The sequence below is a fragment of the Crocodylus porosus genome, unplaced genomic scaffold, assembly GCF_001723895.1.
Source record: "Crocodylus porosus isolate Cpor-Errol unplaced genomic scaffold, CroPor_comp1, whole genome shotgun sequence".
Classification (NCBI taxonomy): Eukaryota; Metazoa; Chordata; order Crocodylia; family Crocodylidae; genus Crocodylus; species Crocodylus porosus.
This window is the reverse complement of record NW_017728949.1, coordinates 38,578,972-38,603,119: the sequence shown is the minus strand read 5'-3', so window position 1 is coordinate 38,603,119 and position 24,148 is coordinate 38,578,972. Positions and strand designations below refer to the sequence as shown.

The 24,148-nt window shown below is 44.8% G+C and overlaps 1 protein-coding gene across 1 annotated transcript in view; it reads right to left on the bottom strand.

Moving 5' to 3' along the window:
* Window positions 1-11,631: 11,631 nt before the first annotated feature.
* The window catches only part of PDE11A (phosphodiesterase 11A), a 254,387-nt gene continuing 241,870 nt past the window's right edge, over window positions 11,632-24,148 (bottom strand). The window contains exon 20 of the mRNA XM_019554498.1: window positions 11,632-14,517. Within this exon, the coding sequence (XP_019410043.1) occupies window positions 14,362-14,517 (156 nt within the window). The 3' untranslated portion in view covers window positions 11,632-14,361. The remainder of the gene's footprint in view (window positions 14,518-24,148) is intronic.

Here is a 24,148-nt window from a genome sequence, read left to right as displayed (position 1 = left end):
TGGGCATGGGCGGCTGCCAGTTAGCAGCCTGGCACGAAGAAACCACGTTCTGGGCTGAGCAAGACTCTGGTCAGGGGTGTCCCAGAGTCCCCCAGTGCCATAGACTCATGGCGTGGGTTGGTCCAAGAAGGATTTCCATCTCTAATCCCAGCCCAGAAATCAGTTCCTAATTCAAACCCATATATTTAGTACAGTGGGCATGGGGAGCTGGCAGCCTAGCACACAAAAAAACGCACTTTGGGCCAGGCAAGACTCTTGTCGGGGGTATCTGGGAGAGTGCCTGGTGGCAAAGAGGCATAGTGTGGGGTGGTCCAAAGAGGATTTCCTGTCATCAACCCAGCCCAAAACCCAGTTTCTTATTTAGGCCCATATACTTAGTACAGTACAGTGTTGGGGGGTATGCTGTCAATTGGTAGCCTGGCACAGCCAAACCATGTCTTGGGCCAGGCAGGACTCTGGTTGGAGATGTCCAGGAGAGTCCCCTGGTGCCACTGGGACATTCTGTGAGGTGGCCCAAAACAGATTTCCAACCATATTTTGAGTCCAAGATCCAGTTCCTTACTCAAACCCATATCCTTGATATCATGGCTGGGGGAGCTGTCAATTGACATCCTATCCTAGCAGGGCCAAACCATGCGTTGGGCTGGGCCAGCTCTGGTCAGGGATGTCCAAAGAAGTCCATTGGTGCCACAGAGTCATAATATGGGGTGGCCCAAGAAGGGTTTCCATCTTTAATCCTAGCTCAAAAAGAATTCCTTGTTCAAGCCATTATATAAGTGAAGCCCCTACTTTTCAGAGTTGCTGCCGTCTGCTGGCACTCTTGGCTCCTGGTGGAAAAACCCAGGGAGAGACAAGCCAAAGTCAGTAATTGACTTGGGAATCCAGTTTAATTCTTACCCTTTTGGACACCCCGGGTTCTGTCTCATGTATTAGGAACAGCAAAGTCTTCAACCTGACTCCTATTCTTTCTTCCTGAAATCAAGCAGCAGCATAATGCCAGACAGACATATACTGTATTTACTAATTAAACAGTGAGTGGGTAAGGAGCAAGCAATGCTCAGAAGGATGTGGTTTTCTTGGGTTCAATGGCTAGACTGTAATAATGCCTTTTATAAACCTTTTTTCTCTGGTATCTGTAGGTTAGAGTTTCACTGGAGAGGAAGCGAGGTGCAGTGTGCTGTGCAAGGATTTCATGCCATAAAACACTTCAAGTGCGTTCCACTTACTTGAAGATACTGGTGCTTAAAAACAGGTTAATGGACTTAATATTTTTAAAATTAAACTTGCCACACAATTAACCACTAATCACTTCTGGTAGTTTGGGGGTGGGGAGAGGAGCTGGTGAGTAGTGTCTGTACCAAAATGGTCACAAAAATAAGGGCTCACCTTGTGATGAGTTGAAATTTCTATTATTTTTTTTCATGAAATGATTCTTTCGTTTTGCTCTTCTCTGGTTACCATTCCTGAGTTTTTTAACAGCCAAGTTGTGAATGTAGCCAATGATGAGTGTAGGAAGAAGCAGCACTTTCCTATTTGTTAATACAGGCAGTCCTCGACTTATGATGATTCGAGTTATGACGAATCTCAGTTATTGTAAATTGACACCTGGGTTTTGAAGTTCTGACATGGGTTTCAACTTTATGACACTGAATGCTGGATACAGGTCTGTTGGTGGAAGGGGAGAGGGAAGGAATGGGCCGTTGGGGGCAGATCAGGGTCCCTGCGGGGGGTGGAACAGGGGGAGGGCAAATGCTGCCCAGCTGAGGCTGCAACAGGCTCTGGGAGTGGGGGCTATGGGTGGCGGGAGAAGCCTCAGCTTCCCTGGCTGCCCCTGCAAGGGCAAGACAGGCAGTGCTAGGGCTGTGCCTGACGACCGTGGGAGAAGCCACGGCTCAAGCCGAAGCTCATTCAGCTGATCCCCCAGCTGCTTGCACTGGGGTGAGGCAGATAGTGCCAGGTGGCTGCAGGAGAATACGCAGCCTGTCCAGTGGCTCCTGCTGCTTGTCCAGGAGAGCATGGGGAGGTGGGGGAGGGACGTGTGACCCCTCAGATCTGGTATATTTATAATATAAATGCATATGGACAAGGAATAGAGCTGCATTTGTTTATTTTATATAATTGATTGATTACTGTACAAAATTCTGGGTTATTTTGGGTGAAAATAGGATATCAGGCCTTGGTTCAGGAACCAGTCCCCCATTTATAACATTGTTTCCTATGGGAAAATTGATTCCTAATTACATTTTAACTTAAGACACGGTTTTCAGAAACCAGTTGTGTTGTAAGTCTGAGGACTGCCTGTATGTTATTGTTTTAGAGAACTGGCTGGAGGGCATGGGACTGATTTCATAGACAGATGGAAGGCAGGGTCATTCCAGTGAAACGAATACACAAATTGCTCTTCTCCCCCCCCCAGCTTGCTCGCCATTTTTGCACTTTTTCATGGTCCCCATGCTTTTTCATGGGGAACCTGCCAATTTTGTTTTTTGCAAAGGTATGAAAAAAGACAAACTAAAAAAACCCGCAAGTGTCAGTTAATTTAGGGCAGTCTCTAGAACACTGTTTTCCAAAGGTGGGGGGAGCCCAAATAGTTTTTTTCCCCTACTCGTCTCTATGTCTAGAGAAAGAGAGAGGAGAATGGGGCAGTTTGTAGTAGTTTAGGCCTAACAGGCCTTATCCCAATTGTGAGCCAAATCATTTGAAATCAGGGAAAAAAATATAACATTGGATGAATAGCTTGATAACAACAGAAAAGATGCAAAAAAGGGGAAGGAGCTATATTAATTCAAAGGCGTCTGTTAGTATGACATGGATTGGTAAAAGTTGTGGTCAGTAATCAAAAGGAGAATGAAATTGGAAATTGGTAAAACACCTAGTTGGTTTCCAAATCAATGAAGAAATGGCTATTCAGCCTCTGAAGCAACCCATTTTGGGGTATTTAAAAATATACTTTGGAGTGCATACAAGGGGAACGGAGAGGTAAGGCTTCCTATGATGCTTTTCCCCACCACTGTTACTGTTTCTTCACAGTGGAAAGCTGTACCCAGGAATCTGCATGACAAGGAACAGTGGACACAAATTATTAGAGAGTAGGTTTAGATTAGACATTCACAAGAACTACTTCACAGTTAGGGCGCCTAGGAGCTGGAACCAGCTTCCTAGGGAAGTGGTGCTGGCTCCTACCCTGGGGATCTTTAAGAGGCTTGATGACTACCTGGCTGGACTCATCGCGTCCAGTCTTTTCTCCCGCCCAGGCGGGGGGTCGGACTTGAAGATCTACAAGGTCCCTTCCGACCCTACTTCTATGATTCTGTGATTCTATGTTTCTGCCTGAACACAGCTTTGGGCCTCAAGGTTACTGATACTAAAAGGCGTCCTAATCTCAGGTGGGCCAGAGAGGACTCAATGGCATTACATTCTTCATTGGCTTGTAGTGAACAGCGATTGGGAGTGGAGGTGAGTTCCAGCTGTTAACACTGCCCTGCTGTGTCCTTTTCTTATCCTTCTCCTTTTTGCCTTCTGTTTAACAGAAAGCTGATTTAGCTAGCCAAGATAATATTTTTTGCAATGTTGGTATAGTCTTATGGCTAGTGAGGCAGCGAAAGAGTAGTCTGAAGAATTCAGTACTGGTAAAGTGTTTCAGAGGCTTAGAGTGGCTGATAAGGTGCTATGTTTTGTGCATGATATTTTCCCCATGATGATTTTGCAAGTGAGAGTCAGGACCGGAGGCAGAAACTATTTTCTGTTCAAATGCGCGTCTTTAAAGAAATGAGATGAGACTTCTAACTGCAGTAGCTCCAGATCACCTCAGCTTATTTCTGTCTTCACCAAAAGGGATGGTTAATACCATCTAAAATTGTGTTACCTCTAAAAGCTGTACATCCAAAGGGGGGAAAGGATAATATTAAAATAAAAGCCCATATTTCAGAGGGCTTAACTCCTTTTCCTGTGTCTTGAATAAAAGGTTTAAAAGATTTTAATAGTGATTGTTGTAGTTGGAGTAAAGCCCCCAGAACTTAGAACACTGAACTGTTTAATGTGATAGTAAGTAAGAGTTTTATTTAACATCTTGTGCCTTGTTGAGCCTAAGGGCCTTGTTACACCTTACGCTGTAAGCTGAACAGATGTTAATCAGGTTAGTGTTGTTCATCTTAGTGGAGCAATCACACCTTAAGGCAGAAAACCATCTCTATCTTTCACCTGCACAGCTGTGACTTAGCACTAGAGCTTGGTGAGCAGGGGTAGTAGGACTAGGAGTCTATGTAAAAGGTTTCTTAGTGCAACAATGTCTCCACATTTTGTGTGTTTCTTTTTTAGTCTGTTGTATTTATTGGCATTGGCTGCAATGCTAATAAATACACCCGCATGGCTGGGTCCTGCTCTGCTGTGGGCAGGACCCAGCCATGCGATGCCTTGGTGTTCCCACTCACCCACTGAATCCTTGGATGCTGGAGGACATTAACTTGGGCAGAATAAGGTGTGGCCACTTCCCACAGCTAATGGGACAGTAGCAAAATTAGGCAGGTTAAAGATAAGTATGCCCTGGAGTGGTGTAAGTTTTAAGATAAATAACAAGGGATTTCAACCACTTAAAAGGTATTAATGTGCAGCTAATCTAGGGGTTAAGAGCTCCAGAAGCCACCTAAAATTACTGTGTAACAAGGCCCTGAGACATCACTTCTGGAACACAGCAGCTGTAGGCAGCAGAGCCCAAAGTAAGGCAGGATATTTGTTTTCTATCAGAAAATCTGATAGTGAGTTCTAAACCTGTAATGGAGCAAGACAAACACATTTTAATATTCTACAGTCATTCACTTAAAAATGGGTTATTGCAGTGTTACAGTGCATGTGAAATGGTTAAGTAGATGTACTGTTTCTCCTGGTTAATGACCTTTAAGAAGTAAAGACCAAGATCTTACTAGTTTAAGTAATCCCAGTGCGTGCAAACACTGTACTTCCACTGTGTGACAGGAGCATGCTCCCAGGCGTGGTCTCGGTATCAGCCTGCCTTGCTCACCTGCCATGCATTGTCGATAAGTCAGTTAAGTTGGTAATTAGGCAGGAGGCTGCCCTTCGAGTGCCCAGCTGCAACAGGGCAGCACATACATGTTCTGACCTTCCCTATACGTGTCCCATGCCTTGCACATGTCACGCGGTATGATGACTCTGCAGCTCAAGGCTGGGTCAGACTGGGCACACAGTTGTCTCTCACATATTGCCCCATACAGGGCCACACACCTGCCAGCCCCCTCTCATCAGGGCCTCTTGCACTACACTGGCTCTTACCCGGTGTCTGTCACACTGCCGTATCCAGGGCCATGCTCATTCTGCCCTGTTCCACATGAGCGACCCCAGAAGGCCCTCGGACGTTGCTCTATATGCTTTGGCCAGCCCTGGCGCAGCCTTTTGGACCTTTCTTATGGTCCTCATCTGAGCGGAACTGGATGATTCTTTAACTGTGTCCCCTCACTGGACCACTCTGCCCCTCTCTTGGGCTACAATTCCACCCCTATGCTGGGGCCCAGGGTCTTTGACCCCTACAGGCTCAGGTGCTTCTTTAAGTGTGCCTGACCTCCACTCCACCCTCTTATCAGGGCGCAGGGTCTTACACCCCTTGGGCTCAGGTGCTCCTCAGGTGCCCACCTCCAGGGTCTAAACCCCATTGGACTCAGGTGCTTTTACTAAGTGTGCCTGGCTCACTCTAAGCCTCCTGATAACCCACCCAAAGGTGGGGGCTGGGCTTTAGGTGCCCCAATCTGCCTTTCACTGGGGAGGTTCTCAGTCTTGGCATTTAAGTGGGGCTGCTCTGCCACGGGTAGTCCCCCCAGGCCTCCCTATCCCAGCAGGGTCCAGTTTCAGATCATGTTCAGAACCATGAGGCCTCCTCCTTCCCCATACCCTCACCCTTACCTCTGAGACATTCCTGGAGCAGTAGCTCAGCAGGGTGATGTTTCTTCCATGCTGGCTGGTAGCAAACTGCTGCCTCTAGCCCTGAGAGCTGGGCCCTAAATGGCCACCCTAATTAAGCACCAACCGTTAAAGTGACAGAGCACTGAAGCTGCACCATCACACACTGTCATAACTGGGGATCCAGGTTTTCCATTTCCCACGGAAAAACAGAGTAAACCATGGATTTTGCCATTTTGCAGTGAGCTCCCTGCAGAGTGGCACAGTTCCAGCCTGCAGGTAGCTGGGAGGGAGCAGGAGAAAGGCAGAAAGACAAAGGGCACCATGTACCTAGACATGTATGTGGCCCCAGGCAGCTTGCAGAGCAGCTCCAGCAGGTAAGTGGGGAGCGGGAGAGGAGAATTGAGGCTCCTGTAGGGAGGGAGCTGGCCAGGGCATGCTGGGGCTGCTACCCAGCAGGGTGGGGCTTGGGGCCCAGGGCTGCAATGTGCAGCTGCAGGGCCCCAGTGGGAAGCAGGAGGGGGCCATGGGTGGCTTGTCCAGGGGAGGGGAAGGGATGGTTCCCCGTTGCTGTGTGCACTTCTGAGGGGCAGGGGAGATCTGCGCCCCCCAGATCTGTACCCAGGGCAGGTGCAGGCAGTCTCTTAATGGGCTCTTAGATGAGCATTGGAGGGACACCAGCCCACCAACTGTTAACGCTCACTTGGTGCAGAGTCATTTGAATGGACTGGATGTATTAAGTCAGCAGGCCTGGACGAGCTGCATCCGAGAGTACTGAAGGAATTTGGCCGGTGTCATAGCAGAACCAGTGGCACAGCTGTTTGAGTGCTTGGGTCAAGTCCCGGAGGACTGGAAAAGGGCCAATGTGGTCCATATTTTCAAGAAGGGGAGGAAGGAGGATCTGAGTAATTATATGCCAGTCAGTCTCACCTCAGCCTTGGAACGGTCTTTGAAAAGATTATGAAGGATCATATTTGTGGGAGTCCAGTGGGAAAAATAATGCAGCAGGGAAACCGGCATGGGTTCATAGCAGGTAGATCATGCCTGACCAATCTGGTTTTGTTTTATGACAGGGTCATGAAATGGTTAGACACAGGAGTAGAGGTGAATGTCATTTTCTTGGACTTTAGGATGAGATACCGTATCAAAGGAAGGCCTTGCTATTCTCATAAATAAATTAAGAGGCTGTGAGATAGACGTTTACACAGTCCAGTGGGTGGCAAATTGGCTTCACCAAGAGAAGGCTGAGAGTGGATCTTGTAGGAGACGCAGCAAGGGATCGGAGATGCTCTGTTCACCAGGGTGCCTCTTGGAGTAACAAGGAACAGTGGTCACAAACTGACAGCAGATTTAGGCTAGATATCAGGAAAAACTTATTCATGGTATGGGTGGCCAAAATTTGGAATGAGTTTCCAAGGGAGGTGGTGCTGTCCCCTACCTTGGGGGCCTTTAAGAGAAGGATGAATAGGAATCTGGCTGGGGTCATCTGACCCCAGTGCTCTTTCCTGCCCAGGCAGGGGGTTGGGCTCGATGATCTGTTGAGGTCCCTTCCGACCCTAGCATTTATGAATCTCCTGTCCTGCTTCCCTCCCCCGAGGCCTCTGGAGCTGGCAGGTGCAGCATGGTGCGGGGTGGGAACAGTGGGGTGGCGCAGGGATTTCTCGCTGGTGTGAGCCCCCCACACTGCTGCCCTGGCAATGTGTCTCCAGCACCTGCTGCTGCTTTGTGGGGTGCAGCCCATGCCAATGCCCTTACTGCAGCGAGGGGTGGTGTGGGGGTGAGAAGCGGTGAGGAGGTTTTCTGCGTGGCTCTTCTACTCCCTGCCGCACCGGGTCGTGGGGGAGGAGGGGGCTGGAGCAGGGCAGCAGGGAATAGCGGAAAGCAGGGGGCCTGCTGTTCCCTGCTGCCCAGCTTCCCGCCTCCCTGTGCCTGCCTTGGGTACAGATCTAGGGGGCGCGGGTCCCCCCTGCCCCCTGGGAGTGCACACAGCAGTGGGGAGCTGCCCCGCCCAAGCCCACAGCAGGCAGCAGTGGGGAGCGGGGAGCTGCAGACCTGGGTCCGTACCCCTGACAGCTGGGAGCCCTGTCCTTCAGGGTGGAGGGAGCAGGGGCTATGCATGGGGGGCAAGGGGCTCCAGCAAGACTGGGAGGGCTGTGGGAGGGGCCTTTAATTTTAATCATGGATTTGAGGGCTTTTAATCAGGAAAACAATGTCTGTGGTAATAACCGCTCTAAATTCTACTTCATTTCACCAGACTAAATCCAAAGCTTGCTCCCTTGTAAAAGGGGCTGCAGGCTCATGCTTCAGAAAGGAGAAAATGCAGCACTCCATCAACATTCTCTTTATTTCCCCATCACTCTTTCTGTGTGATGCAATAATCAATATCCAAGGCCCTGATAATTAGGTAGTCCCCAGTAGAAACAAAGTTAAACTACAGAAACCATTAAAGTGGTTTATTTAATTTTTTAAATGAGATGAATAAAACAAAGTTCTCCATTTCAAAAACATGCCTTTAAAAAAATCTTGAACCATCACTCTTTGACAGATTAAAGCAAAACAATGAGGAAAATGGATTTAAAATGCACAAAGGAAACTGATGTGGTAAGACAAATTCCAGTCCTAAATTATGCATTTTATAGTATGTAGCTCTATTCATGATAGAAAAAAATAATTTTGTCTGACCGTGTATGTGTGTAATACCAGACACATACACAAACACAGACACTGATAGTTTACAACTGTATTTCCCACACAGTTAAAGGATGCAATGTCCAACATGCTGATAAACTGAAACATAAGTATGAAAGCTGCATACCATTTTTTTTTTTTTTTTTTTTTTACTTATTTTGGGCTAACAATACACAGCATTTTTTCTTTTACTGTTATATTCAATAACATATCATCACTGATAACCTCTGAATTCTCTTATTTCAGCTGATTTACAAGTGTTTTGTTAGAACCCATTCACATAATTTAAACATGTAGAAGAAATCCCCAGATTTCTTGAGAGAGGCAAATACCACTTTCTCACTTTACATTTTCTTGTCATTTTGAGCCTTGGAAGTTCCTTCTGTTAATCTGGTATAGACTGAAAGATGTTTTATGTAATCATGAAATCTTAAAGCTAGTCTTTAATAAATACACAAAATATCTCAATATACTGAGGAATTCCTTAAGGGACAGCTAAAATCTATAGACTGAAACATCTGTCTTATTTTTAGCATGAATTACTGAACTGTCTGTATCTCAATAATTAGCTTTTTATCAGGCACTGCTGGTTGCAGTTTTTAGAAATACTTTGTGAATACTGGCATTGGCTTTGTTGATAATTAGAGGCATGTTCATAAAACTGTAGTGCACAGGAAGTAGGAAAGGTTAAGAAGGTCACCAGGCCAGAAGATGCAGCCACTCTACCAGTGACACAATCTAATGAATACCTGAGCTAAAATGAAATATACTCATCCTATTATTTGTCATTTGTTTTCTTCACGGGTACAAAGACTATTAATCCCCCATTCAAATTGCATAACTAGTCATCATCAGCGGCCAAGATCCTGCAAGGTACTTTGGGTTAGATCTATAAACACACTTAAGCACTTAAGTCCAACAGTTAGGTACCACTAAGATCAACCCCGTACACAGCTTCTGTTTAACTTGAAAGGCATGAATGTGTCTACTTTAGCGGACAAATCTGCCTATGTTTTGGCACTGCTAAATTGCTTAGAGCCCAACTTTGCATCTAAGCCCTGACAGGATAGTTAAATGAGGTATTCTCCCCAGTGTGGATAAGCTATTTTAGAGCAAATCTATGGACTGGGTCTCACACAGCTGGAAAATACTTTTCAACCAGGTGAATCACACTTTAGCTACTAGTCCAGGGGTTAAAGATTCGCCTGGGCAGTGGGAGATGTTTTTCTGTTTCATGTTTCCTCTTTCTGCCTGGTATAGAGTAGGACCTTGAACCCAAATGTTCCTATTTTGCTATTTGGTATTCTGGAACAAGTCCCGTTCAGTCTCTTTTGTTGAACATGTCCCCCTGCTTTTAAAAATTAAATAGTTTAGGACCAGGGAGGGAGAAATAAAAGATTGACTATAGTGTGATGTTTAGGGTACTTGTGTGGTACAGTCAGGTTCAAATCTGTGCTCCAAATGACTGTCTACTTAGTTACACTCTGTAGAGCAACTTCAGGAAAGACTATGTAAGGTTCATCCCAGAACACCCAATGAGCCAGTGATTGGGTAATTTTTGAGATGCGAGAGCCAGGTTCAAGATCCTGTTTCAAAGTAGGCAGAGTGGGGATTTGAAAACAGGCCTCCCACCTCCTATGTGACGCTCTAACTAGCAGGAGATATGAGAAGGGGATTTTTTCCCCCTTCCTCATGAGAGAGGGCTGACCTAGCTTGCATGCCTAACTACTGCAGAGGACTCATTGCTGAGAATCCTGAGTGGAGTTAAGTGCTTGAACTGCCTTTTGAGGAACTGGATTTAGGCCTTGTCCCTCTCCTGAGCATTTCTACTGGCAAAGTTATATAGTTTCCTCATCAGCCTACTGGTTTCTGTGGATTCTGTTCTTAGGCACCTTGCTCCCCTCCTCTTCCCTCACATAGGTATCCTGGGTAGCCACGTTACAGCTGAGGATTGCTGTAGTTTTTCAGACCCCTAAAGAGTAAGTATTGCAGTGCCTAAGTCCTTCTGCAGAGCGGGCCCTATGCAACTCCTTGGAGGAGTGGCTGTGAGGAACAGCGTGGTTTCATTTTGATTTCTGTTTTGCTGTTTCAAAAGGACAGTGTTTTCATTTTGTTTTGAAGCACTGTTCTGTTTCATTTTGTTGAAACTGTTTCGCTGTTTCAGTGCTGTTTCAATGTTTCGCCCATAGGCTATAATGGGGAATCATGAAAATGCCTATACCTTTGTCATTCTTGCCTGATTCGGATGAAAATTGCAGGGATGGTAGCCCCTTCTGAGGGCATGTAACCTGCCAAGTTTCGAGGAGATAGGTGCAGGGGTTTCTGGGAAACTGAACCTCAAAATGTTCAAAGTAAAACTTGTATCATTTGCTGGTAATGACAGCCTGCTGTTATCCTGCATCATGCGCGGGCCTGTGCCCCCTGGGAAGAACTGGGGGAAAGATCAGGGGGCTGGGGAATCCAACTGAGAAATGGGGCAATGTTTACGGACCTGAACATTTTCCTAGCTCCCAGTTTGCTTCCCCCAGCTCCTGGTTCAATTCCCCAGCTCTTCCCCAGGGGGTGTGGGCCCCCAGATCTGTGCACTGGGTTTCAAAGCCTTTCATGTCATTTTGATTTTGCTGTTTTGAGCTTGAAACACGCTGAAACAGCTTCGAAACGAAACACCCATTGAAATTTCGCACATCCCATGAAATACCCCAATGGACTTTATGAGATCTATGTACTTAGCACCTTGTAGTATTGGGCCACAAATATAGACAAATGTCAGTTATCACTTTAGGCAGTAATTCCATGGAAGGCATGGAACAGACAAATGACTGAAGATCCTCCTATTTACCAGACTGAATACTGAGCTGTGCATTGGGCAGCTCCACAGAAGGACACAGTAGCTCTGCTGTCTGGTTAACAGTGTAGTCTGTCTACTACAGACCCTCTCGTGTGAAAAATCCTGTCCTTCCCACTCGTGCAGCAGAACCAATCTGATTTCTGTGCCAGGTAATCTCTGCCTGTTCAAAGGGCAGAATTTGGGCTTAAACAGTGACCTCATTACAGCCTTTACTGGAATAGGTTTACAAAACAGCTCAGAGTTCTGGAAAAATACTTCATTCCCTCAAGAAAAGCTGTTTTTGCACCAAAACAATGAACAGTTGCCAAAATCTGTATAAATGAATCTGACAAACAGGGACAAAGGTATACCCGCTGCCATCCTAATTGTGAGACACAATATGACACATTATTTCTGTACAGAGTGTTCCCTTGCTTCAAAAACACCACCACGATTTTAAGCCAAAAATATGAACGCTTTAATGGTAAGAGGTGTGTGTATGTGTGCTTCCCTAAGGAAATGCACTGAAGCCTTTTTAAACTGAAGTTTGAAAAAAACAGTGGAGGCCAAATTCTATTTGCAGACACCAGTACAATCCTACTGGTTTCAGCAGAGTTTTTTTGTTTCCTGAGAGAAGAATTTCAGGGGGATCCAAGCATGCTCTCTTTTATTCCCTTTTTTGCAACAGAGGAACAGAATCGTAACATTAGTCAGCAGTTTCTGAATTTTGACCCACAATAGGAAGGATACCACAAGACAGGAGAAATAGATGGAGGCAATTATAAGCAGCCGACTGATTGATGGTTGACATTGTTAGGGCCTCAACTGTATGTCAGGTTGCAGTAATGCTGAATTCCCATCACTGCCAGTGTGTGTTGCTAGGGGCAACAGCGCACTGAAGCCAATAAAAAGGAAAGGAAATAAGAGAACTCAACCTTGGAGGAGCTGTAGGGTATGTGTCCTATAAATTATGTTATATTTAGCGATATGCAATATCAAAATTCAGGAAAGCTCTGTGAAGCTGCCAACAGTACTAAGTCGATCATGATATCTGCTTTTCCCATAAAGCATGCATTATATAAATAAGTTTTATACAAGCTTGCAGTAGATTATCCCAGCTCTATATTTATCATGGAAGGAGAAAGGTGATAGAAACAAGTTCAAACAGTGCTTGTATTCATAGATTTCTCCCCTTCCCCATTTCTCTTTGGTAGAAAAGATTACTATGATTCAGTAGCTTAGATTTTGCAGTGGTTCTGGAATCTCCCATGTATGCTGTCTACACAAACTAGCAGCAGCACAGAGCTTTAAATAAGTTCTCATTTGTTTAATTATTAATTACACAGCATTGGTCAGCTTTCTAGAAAGTACTCAGTACACACAAGCCATAAATGCCTGGATGGGAGGCATTGTGTTGGGGACTGAGATCTTTTGCACATCAAGTCAATTGATTCTGCCAATCCAGAGCGACTGTACTGAAGTCAGTGTAGCTGTTCTAGTACATGTAGGTATAACTGAGCTCTGAATCTGGCTTTCATTTCTTATGTGAGTGCCTGTGGGCATTTATATTTTCTAAATAACTTTCTTCAGGAACTTCAAGAACTAATGGCCAAAAGAGTGGGGCCATTAGTTTGTTTTTTTATTTCTTTTTTGAATGGAACAATTTTCTGCGTGTCAAGTCCTAAGTATTTTAATATGGGTCCTCAGGTATTCAGGTGCTCAGAATGGAGTGCACAGCCTCAAATCATAGGTTGCCAGCAATCTCTGCCGTAACAGAGGGATCACATAATACTAGTGAGGATTTGACATTTGGCTTCTCGACCTATGATGTTTGATTAAAATGTTACAAACAACTCTATCCCATGTATGTGCATGTGATCGCTGACTTGCTTTCCAGTAACTGTAACAGAACGTTGACTTAAAATTTAAGTAAGCAGCAGCTGGCAAGAGAAAGAAGAGATAGTCAATGTTCAGCATGATGGTGCATATTTCTCCACCATTTCTGTTGGGTAACAGTTGAAATATTCATTTCATTTGGAAATTATATCAGAAAGGCATATCCACGGTGCACTCTGCAACACAGCTTCTGTAGCACAAGGCAACAGATTTTCTTTTTATCCTATTTTCGTTAACATCCATTAGTACTTTACTTAGGGAACACTGCAAAGTAAACTGAATATTTTAAAGGAGTGTTTCTAAAAATTTATCATGCAATAGTTTTGCCTTTGCACAAATTCCCACTTTCTGGGTAATTTACAGAATTGTTATTCTTAATTTCTTAGGAGAGCTAGGGCAGTTGATATTTTTCAAGATAATAAAGTTTGTTTTTAAAGGTAGCAAAGAGAGGCAATTCTGAAGGGCCTGATCAATCAACAAGGAACTTTGTTGTAAAAAAATACTTCTGTAGAATATAAAGCAGGCTTTTCAGAACATTCAAGCATAAAAGAGGAGGAAAGAGTAAGAGAGAAACATCACAATTGCAGGCATTATTGGTTCATAATGAACACCAGAGAGATGCAAAACAACAAAGTAATTACACACTATTCTCTTCTCCTCCAGCTCCTTGCATATGAATTGACCAATGCGCATTCCATTTCTGCTCTGTATTATTAATTTTATGAAGCTGTAAGTTCTTGTATCTCAGTCCATAGTCAGCTTTGTGTGATTTTTACAGCAGCAGCTGAAAGGTAGTGGAGCTGAATGAGTGCTTCTTGTGCTATAGCTTCCCTGTGACTTGATATCAACGTAACCCTGATCGACATAGGCCTTCTTTCCAGGCCCACTGAATGTCTAGGCAAAAGCAACCACTGTCATCAAGATAACATCCAGTGAATTAAGTAAGTCCGTGAAAGTTGTGAGTTTTTTTCCAATTGATGGAACTAAGCTAAAGAAAGCTTTTCGGATAGCTCTCAGCACCACAAAAGCTGGCATTTGCAGGCTTAATTTATGTCTTCTAGAGACACAGTAAAGCTGGAAGAGGAGGAGGCTGCTGCTTGAGTGAGAAGTCTTTTTTGGTGCAGCTCCTCCCATTTACTTCTGTTTGTTGCCACCAAGTCCAGCATGGGCTTCAGCTTCATGTTCAGCTTTACTAGAGACTGGGAGAAGACACAAAACAGAAAAAGAAAAACAAACAAGTACTGTATGTCTTATCATTTGACTCAGAGCATAGAAAGCCACAGGCTAGAAGCTTTCTGGCTGTATTGTGAGCCTTAATTGTTCAAAGATCTGGACTTGAGGCCCCAAATTCATACAATTAGCTTAAAAAACATTACATTTTAAAATGTCTATTCTGGGTTCTGCTTGTTTTATGTTCTTGAGTGTTTAGGTTATGTACAGGTCTCATTTTCACATTTTTTACCACCATCACAAGGACTAGAAAAGGAGGACATATATATCTAACTGTGTGAGATAGTGTCTGCCCCTCAAATATGTCATGCTGTTCTGCACATGTTGTCTTCTGTACTGAAAGGAGTGTAGCCATCTGACTACACTACTTTGGGTAGGTTAATTAGCACTGTTGGGTGACATCAGCCACCGTGTTCCTATATTAACTGTCCCACCTATAGTGCTATTACATTGCTTCCACTTTAGGGCTAGGGATAGATATTCAAAAAGGCCAAGCCTGAATTGATTAAATTTTTGCAGGTTAGTCTAACCTGGCTAAGCTAAATCAGTTTTCTAACCAGACAGACATCCCAGAAATGCAGGCACATGCCTGCAGCAGTGGCTCAGGCTACAAGTCAGGGGGCACTAGAACAGCCTTCCTAACCCTTGCACATAGCTGAGCTAAGGGGGGCGTGGCCAGGCCCTGGCAACTCTGATTAGGGAGGGGTTCCCCCCCTAGGAACCCAGTAGGCAGTTGCTAACACAGTGTTTATCACCCCAACTCAGTGTTTATCAGCTTAAGAAAACAACAGAGGGAGATGTTGATTTTGCCTTTGTCTCCTGTGCCAGGGCTGGGAGGTAGCCAGCATGTGGTCTGCTAGCTAATGCTGAGGGATGGGGGAATGCCGGCTTAGCAGAGAGTGGAGAGGGGAGGGGAGGAGCAGAAGCCAGGCAGACGCCTGCAGAGACTGCAGAGCTCTGGCTAAGGAGCAGAGGGGAAGGCCATCCCTGCTGTGGAGAAGAGAGGCCCGCCCAGCCCCGTGAGCATGCTGGGATGCTGTGGGAGTCTGATGTAATTTAAACCAGCAAGGGGTCTGGGACAGACATTGACTAAACTGATTTGAGCCAAATCAGTTAAGTCTGAAACTACACTCAGACAGGTATATCTCAAACCGGTTTCAGCCATTCTCAAACTGGCTTATGTGCCTGAACATCTGTATCTGTTCTGTTACAGGTTTAAACCAATTTTTGATCACTTAAACCGGTTTATGTGTAATGTCTGTCCCTAGCCCACAAGACAATGTGTGTGTTTTAGGGCACTGTGATGTCTTAACAGTGCAGCATAGATCTTCACCTTAACATTTTTTGTTTTAAAATTAGTCTCACATGATCCATTCTCTCTACATTTTGGGTTTTAAGTAAAACATTAAAAAATTACAGCAATCTCAGTAAAACCATGCAAGTTGGCAACACCAGTGGCCCCATGGGTATTTTTGAAGTTTTGTGCAGAGTACTTGGAGATGTCTGTTTCACAGGTGGAGTGTGCTTCTTGGGTAGAAGCAGTTTTTACATTGGTGAGGTGGAAGTCACAAGATGTACAAGGTTTGAGTTCAGGACTGTAACATGTCCTCTTCTGTTCCCTGCAAGACAGGGAGCTTCAGTTTCAGTTTAAGGTTAAGTAAAGAGGTTCAAAAAGCCTGAGGCAGAATTGGTTCAATCTTCACAGGTTTTTCTAAGTTGCATAGCTTAAACTCATAACCAACTGAACTGACATTTACTGTTGGGTGACCAAAGCAGGTGGAAGCCTGACCTGGCCCAGGGCAAGAGTCTGGGGGTGCTTATGTGCATGATCCCTCATGGTCAGCTGCCTAAGGCTGCTAAACCCCACCTAGTGGCAGCCCAGGCCTGATTGACTGCTGGACACATGCCACCTTTCTCCCCTCAGCTGTCAGCCCCAGGGAGGGGAGAGCCAGCAGAAAATCTGGCCCTTGCCCCCACCTCTACGAATGGAATGGGGAGGGGAATGCACCACCGAGCCCTGGCCCACCAGCTGGGGTCTACTTGGTGCAGGAAAAGCTGTCACCTGGGGGCTTTTCACCCCCTTGCAGCCTGGCTAGCAGGGTTCCCTGGGAAGGGGGCAGGGATGAGCTGATCTCAACCTGTTTCACCAGGCTGCAGGGTTACAAAAAGCCCCCAGTGGGGGCTTTCACTACCCAGTGCTGGGCAGACACTGGCTGCGGGGGCTGGTGCCTGACTGGTGTGTTCTTCTCCCTGCCCATGCCTCTCACAGGTTGCGGGGGGAGTGGGTCTTCACCCCCATCAGGCAGTTCAGTGTCTGGCTGGACTGCTGCATTCACTCTACTCTGTGCCTTTCAAAGGTGAGGGCTGAAAGGGGGCAGAGCTAAGCTGATTGCAGCCTATCAAGCTGGGCTTCAGGGGAGTGAAAAGTCCCCAATGGGAGCTTCTCCCCACTCACCCGCACGAGGTAGGCCCTGGCTGGGGGATCTGGGGCCAGGCCAGTGCATTCCCCCTGTACCATACCACCTCTCTTGGATATAGGGGGCAGGGAGGGGGTGGAGCTGAGCCAATGCCAGCCCAGCAAGCTTGGCTTCAGGGGAGTGAAAAGCCTCCAGTGCAGGGCTTCCTCCTGTGCTGGGCAGGCCCCACTTGGGGAGGCCAGGCCATTGCAGTTGCCCTCCACCCTGTTCTACCCCACATCACGGGCTTGGGGGTGGGGCTGAACTGATGCTAACCCTGCTCACATGGCTGCTGCAGTGATGAAAAGCCCCCACTGCTGGGGCTTTCCTTCTACTTGTCCTGTACAGACAGGGGGATAGGCAGGGCTGGGGGTCTGTTCCCTTGCCCTCTACCCCATCCTGCTGGGTTGACAGCTGTTGGCAGGGAGTAGAGGCTTTAGCGCCTTAGCTCTGTGATAGCTGGGGAAGGGGTCAGCCCTGCTCTGCTTGAATAGATAGCACAGCCCAGTACTGCAGAGCATTCTGGGATACTGGGGGACTGAGTTAACTTGAATTGGAAAGGGATCTAGGATAAAAGTTCCATAAACCGGTTTGACCTAAATCAATTCAGTATGATACTATATCCAACCAGGTTTATCTTCAACCGGTTTTGGCCATTTTGAAAGCAGCTTATGTGCACTGAACTTCTGTTCTGTTACAGGCTTAAACTAGTTTCAGATCACTTAAACGGGTTTATGTGTAACCTGTGTTCATAGCCTAAATGACTAAGCAAAACGTGACTGTAAGTTGCTGTTGCCATCTGCATACATCAGCAAAATCTGGTGCTTTATTTTTATTGCTTCTCAGTTGAGTTTTGCTATTAATACGGTACTTATGTAATTTATGGGAGCTTAAAACATGCAAAACAATCCTGAATGAAGAATGGAAATTGTTTCATTTTCTAGTCTCACTGAATCCACTCACTTCTTATAGGGCTTGAACCAGATGACTGAAGTCACCTACAATCTCCCTGTTGATTTCTGTGAATTTGATTAGAATAATTTTTTTATTTTAGAGCTATGTATATGTATATGGTTGAAGTCACCATTTTCTTCTTGGCTATGATGCAGCATGTGTAGTATGAAACCTTATAACTGCAGCAAGCATATATCAAGAAAATGACACGCTTGCTAACCTTGAAACAAGTGCACGGAGCCCTGAGTTGGTCAGAGTATGTGCTAGATTTCAGTTACTGAGAGAATCCTTCACGTTACTCTTTCTGCAGCCTTTTTTGTTAACGATTAGGGGACTCTATTAGCCAGTCAGCTATAGAACATCAAGTGCATGTTTTTGGTTTGAAGAAAGGAGAACAAAGCAGCAAACAATACAAACAATGACAAATAATTTGTATACTTTCAGGAAGATACAAGGAAGTGGGCAAGTGTAAATTGTTTGCAGGTGAATCTCGATGATTTGGTTTAACAAGGTTAACAGCAGTCAGCTTTAATGGCCCCAGGAGCCTAGAGGACTCTAAAGAATAGTATTTTTATGACTGTTCTGCAAACCATGGGATTTTGGTAGCTACTGAAGTAAGTCTTGGTAGATTTTTAATTGAGTTATTATATGATAATTAAGGGTTAATGGCCTGATTTTAAGATGTGCTGAAAACCTGCAACTTCAGTTAACTTTAATAAGAAATGCAAATGCTCAGCAGTTTTCAAAATGGGGCTATAAGTAACCAATTGATTTGTATGGAGTGGATCTGCTGCTAAATGCTTCCGTCGGCATTAAAATGGAAGAAAGCAAGGTTTAGGCACAGTCATCTTGTAGCCTAGTGGATGGATTAGAGATGGGACTTAAGGCCTTTTGGTTAGTGCCAGGTACACTGTTATTGAGCAGAGGCATTTCATTCCTTTGTAATACCATGTTACGACTTAACAGCTTGTTCAACTGTGCAACATTCTTACTGTCAACTTCCTCATCATAAACCTTCCTGTATTTTTAGCTTTTTCTTTCAGAGTGTTAGGTTTGTCTGCAACCCTGTCTGATCCAGTCCACTCTAAATGCCTGCAACAGAAAACTGCTCAGTGTGGGGAGACAATTCCTCCCTCCCTTCTCCTCCTAATTCAGATACAGCCAAGCAGACATCCAAGCTCCAATAGCAGCAAAGCAGTAATCCTGTCATAGTGATGGCAGTGTCTGAACAGATTTTTTGTCAAGAGATGGGATTAGAGCTACCAGCTATAGCTTCCATTTCCAATATATTCAAGTAAAAGGCCACAAATATTTTTTTAAAAATACTTTACAAAAAATAAGTAAATAAATAAATCACCATTTTTCAGTAGCTCTAAGCAAGACTGATCTTACCAGCCCCAGGACCTGGAACCACACATTGTTCATCTTGTAGATGGGTATACGGACAATATCTTCCTACTGTAACTTAAAGGAGGTACAGGGTAAGGGCACACCTGATCATATCTCCCAGTGGTTCTTCAGTTCCAGGCAGTTCTCCTACTCTGGTACTTCAGCAGCTGCCCATTCAGATGGCATGGCATGACTGTGATCATTGGTATTTTCACCTGCATTTCCAAGAAACTGAGTGACAGCTCTGGAAACAGTCTGCTGTGCTATTTCTGTTGCTCCAGGCAGACTAACCTTTCTAAGATAAGACATCTGTAATGCCTGCTTCCACCCTTGTCCAGTATGAGTAATAAAGGGGTCCTAGAACTGAGAGAGGTCTATTTTGTGCTTTCTGTAGCATGATCCATTCCCACATGCATCTTAGTATCATTAGCTGTTGCCTACTATATGTGATGCAGGGCTGGTGTTTATACATTCATAGATGTTATGGGTTGGAAGGGACCTCCCAAGATCATTGAGTCCAGCCCCCTGCACTTGGGCAGGAAAGACTGCTGGGGTCAGATGACCCCAGCAAGGTGCACATCAAGACTTTTTTAAAAAGATTTCCAGGGTAGGTGATTGTACCACCTCTGGGGCAAGTCTGTTCCAGACTTTAGGCACTTGAATTGTAAAGAAGTTTCTCCTTATGTCCAATCTGAAACAATCTTCAGGCAGTTTGTGGCCATTGGTTCTTGTCTTCCCCTGGCGTGCCTTGGTGAACCGATGTTCCCCCAGGCAGTAATGTACGCCCCTTATATACTTATAGGCTGCAAACAAGTCCCTTTTAAGTCTTCTCTTCCCCAGGCTGAACAGTCCCATGTCTTTCAGCCTCTCTTCATATGGCCTGCTCTCTGGACAGCTATTCATGTGTGTGGCCCTCCTTTGGACTCTCTCAAGCTTCTCCACATCCTTCCTGAAGTATGCCACCCAGAACTGGATGCAGTAATCCAGCTACAGGCTCATTAAGACTGAGCAGATTGGGAGGGTGACTTTCTTAGCCTTGCTCGAGATGCATCGGCAGATGTGTGTCAGTGTTTTGTTCGCTCTGTCAGCTACAGAATTGCATTAGTGGCTTATGTTCATTCTGTGGTCTATCATGACCCCCAGATTTCTTTCAGTTGTGGTGCTGGCAAGTGTAGCACTGCCAGGCCCATAAGTGTGTTGCAGATTATTTTTCCCTAGATGGAGCACTTTACGTTTCTCCATGTTAAACATCATCAGGTTTTGATCCACCCACCTTACGAACCTGTCCAGGTCAGTCTGTATCCTCAGTCTGTCCTCAAGTATGACCACACTCTCCCATAATTTGGTGTTGTCCATGAACTTTGCCAGAATGTCGAATCCAAATAATTGACGAACATGTTGAAAAGCACCGGTCCAAGTACTGAACCCTGAGAGATGCCACTGGTCACCTTCTGCCATGTTGACTCAGTTCTGTCTATTCATATTCTCTGGATCTTACCTTGGAGCCAGTTACCTAGCCACCAGACCGTAAAGTAGTTGAGGTCGTATCTTCCCAATTTTACCATGAGGACATCATGGGAGACTAAGTCAAAAGCCTTTTTGAAATCCAGGTATATGACATCAGCCTAATTTCCCTTATCCAGGTGGTGAGTTACCCAGTCGTACAAGGAAATGAGGTTAGTCAGACATGACCTGCCTGCAACAAAGCCATGTTGGCTGTCCTTTAGAATACTGCCTTTAGTTAGCCTATCAATAATGGATTCTTTGATAATTTTTTCCATGATTTTCCCAGGGATTGAGGTCAAACTGTTTTCCCTGTAATTCCCTGGGTCCTCCTTTCCTTGAAGATAGGCAGCACAGTAGCTCTCTTCCAGTCTTCAGGGACTTTTCCTGAGCACCGGGAGTCCTCAAATAGCTTTGCCTTAGGTCGCACAATGATCTCGGCCAATTCTTTCATCACTCTTTGGTGTAGTTCATCTGGTCTTGCTGACTTGCTGAAAAGTCCCTGTTCCCCTGTGCACTACCAGGAGTGACCAGGAATAACGGTCACAAGCTGGCAGAGGGTAGATTTAAGCTAGATATCACGAGGCGCTACTTCATTGTCAGGGTGGCTAGGGTCTGGAACCAACTTTCAAGAGAAGTGGTGCTGGCTTCTATCCTGGGGGTCTTGAAGAGGAGGCTAGACCTTGCTGGGGTCGTTTGACCCCAGTACTCTTCCCTGCCATGGCAGGGGGTTGGACTTGATGATCTGCTCAGGTCCCTTCTGACCCTAGAAACTACGAAACTACTACTACGACTTGTACATATCCAGCCTCTGTAGATGTTCCCCCACAAGATCTTCGCCAGCTATGGGAGGGTGATCACCACTACCTTGATCATCTGGTATCCTGTCAAGCAAGCTAACACCCTGGGACTGGTGGACTACTGACACGAAGTATTCGTTTAGGAGTTCGGTTTGCTTCTGAGTGTCAGTTATCAGCTGTCCTTTTTTTGTTCAGCAGGGGCCCTATTTTTTCCTTATTTTTTCTCCAAGTTCCTGTGTATCTAAAGAACTTTTTATTGTCCTTGATTCTGGTTGCCAATTTGATTTCGGTTTCTGCCTTTATTTTTCTAATCTGCTCCCTACAGGTGTGGGCTAGTGCTGTGTACTCCTCCATGGTAGTAATTCTTGACTTCCATTCCTTATAAGTTTCTCTTTTCAGTATCAGGAGGTCCATGACTTCCCTATTGAGCCAAGGGGGTCTCCCAGCTCTTTTTCTGCTTTTCTTTCGAAAAGAAATGGACTTCCTTTGTACTCCAAGGGTCGCATCCTTGAGGAACAACCACTTCTCTTGGACTCCCTCCCCTATCGGACCATGGTCCTGGAGGGCCTTGCCAACCAATCTCCAACCAATCAGTTGCACAAATTGATGAATGAGGAGTTGTTGGTATTGTATGTGGCCAAGGCATTTTGCTACCATTTTGCTGTGTAGTAACGCTGGATACATAAGCGTATGCTAAGCTGGATCTAAAGGACTGAGTCCTTCTGGCTTATGCATGGTCCATTAGAAGCTTTGCCACTGACCACTATTTGGCTTTAGGATACATCTCCCCTCTGTGTATATATTTCCCATGAAATGACTATTGTAGTACTTACCCAGATACACAGACAGCTTTTGCAGCCTGTGCTAGGCTCCATGCTACTGCAGCTAGACTGCTTCTGGTACCCTGAGCTTGTCAAGTGACTGCAGTGTAAACATTCCCTAGTGCGCTTAGAATGGACCTGGGCAGCATCAGAGCTATTTTTGTATTTCAAGTCAATCAGCATATCTTATGAGCTGTAAACACCTTTTAATTCCCAACACTGATATATAGGGTCTTGTAAATTTGTATTTAAGCATATTTACAAGTGTCTGGTAACTTGTGTGTTTACCAATTAAAGGGTGAGGATACTTAATGTTCTCTTTAAGCTTACCTAAATAACATTAACATGGCCTAAAGTAAATTAAAAGGGGTATTTCAGGAAGAATAAAACAGGTCTTTGATTTTCAGTTTTACTATAGCACAGACAATTAATTTTGTTGAGTAGTGGTAAATTATGTAGTGCAATTTTAAGAAACTTTAGCTTGTTACACATTAGTCAAGCTACCTTTTAGGTTAGAAACATTTTACAGTGCAGACTTTGCATATGAAATATAGAATATTTGAATGAAGACGTTCATTTGATGCTTTAAATCGCTACTACTATTCAGTATACCCTAGATTTGGGACTGCTTCATTCCTTTATCTAGTCTTTTAATTAAACCTACTACTAAACTTCCTATGGAAATTGGCTTTTACTTCGTTTTTGTCCAGCTACCACAGAATTTCACTATGACTTTTCTGATGCAAAATACACATATTGGATTTTTTCAGTCTGAGATGTAATTAAAAATGCATTTGATTACTGTATTTCTGGCTCTCTCTTACTTATTAAGTTCCTCTAATCAATTTTCTTTTATGAAGCTTCTGGGAAATTATCTCAAAAGCAACACATTTCTCTCCCCTCTGGCAGGTTCCTGAAAATGTACTGAATTGCATTCAGAACACCTGTCCATATTCCGAATTAATCCAGTTTATTTCTAAAGCTATTTATTTGGCTCTGGTCCAGGCAGACTGTATTTTTGGCTGTTTCCTATACTATGTACTCCATCTTTTATTGTATGAAAAGCCCTTAATGCCCTGTTCTTTCATACAACCTCTCTTTTTCCATTTACTCCTAAGTGGAACTACCATGCTGCTGAGCCATTTCCTCTGGCACCCAGACTCACAAAGCCAAATTCCTATTTACTTCAGTTAGCAGAGGATGGGTCCCCAACAGCTGTTTGATCCTGAATGGTTCAGAAAAATGAAAAAAATCCCAGTAGTACACCTGTTAGTGTGCACTTCTTCATATTAAAATAATTTATTTTCTATAACCCTAGCAGGTAACCATCTTATTTTCTGAAGCCTGAGCACAATCCTGTATTGACGAAGGTCTTCCACCTTTCCCTTCTGGATACTTTTGATCCTGAAACTGTTAGCAGTCCTACAAGTGCCATCTAGTCACTTGAACAACACATGCAGAATCAAGCACTGAGACTGGAACCCTCATTTTACCATAACTACTCTAAGGGTATGTCTGCATGTGCACATTTAATGTGCATTAGACCAATTTAAGGCATGTTAAAGGTGTGTGTGTTGCCAGACTGGTGGGGTGGGATGGGGTGGGGTGTTAACACCACACAGAGAGATGGAGTCCTATATTGCTCATCCCAGGTTACCCAAGTAAGATTATATAGCT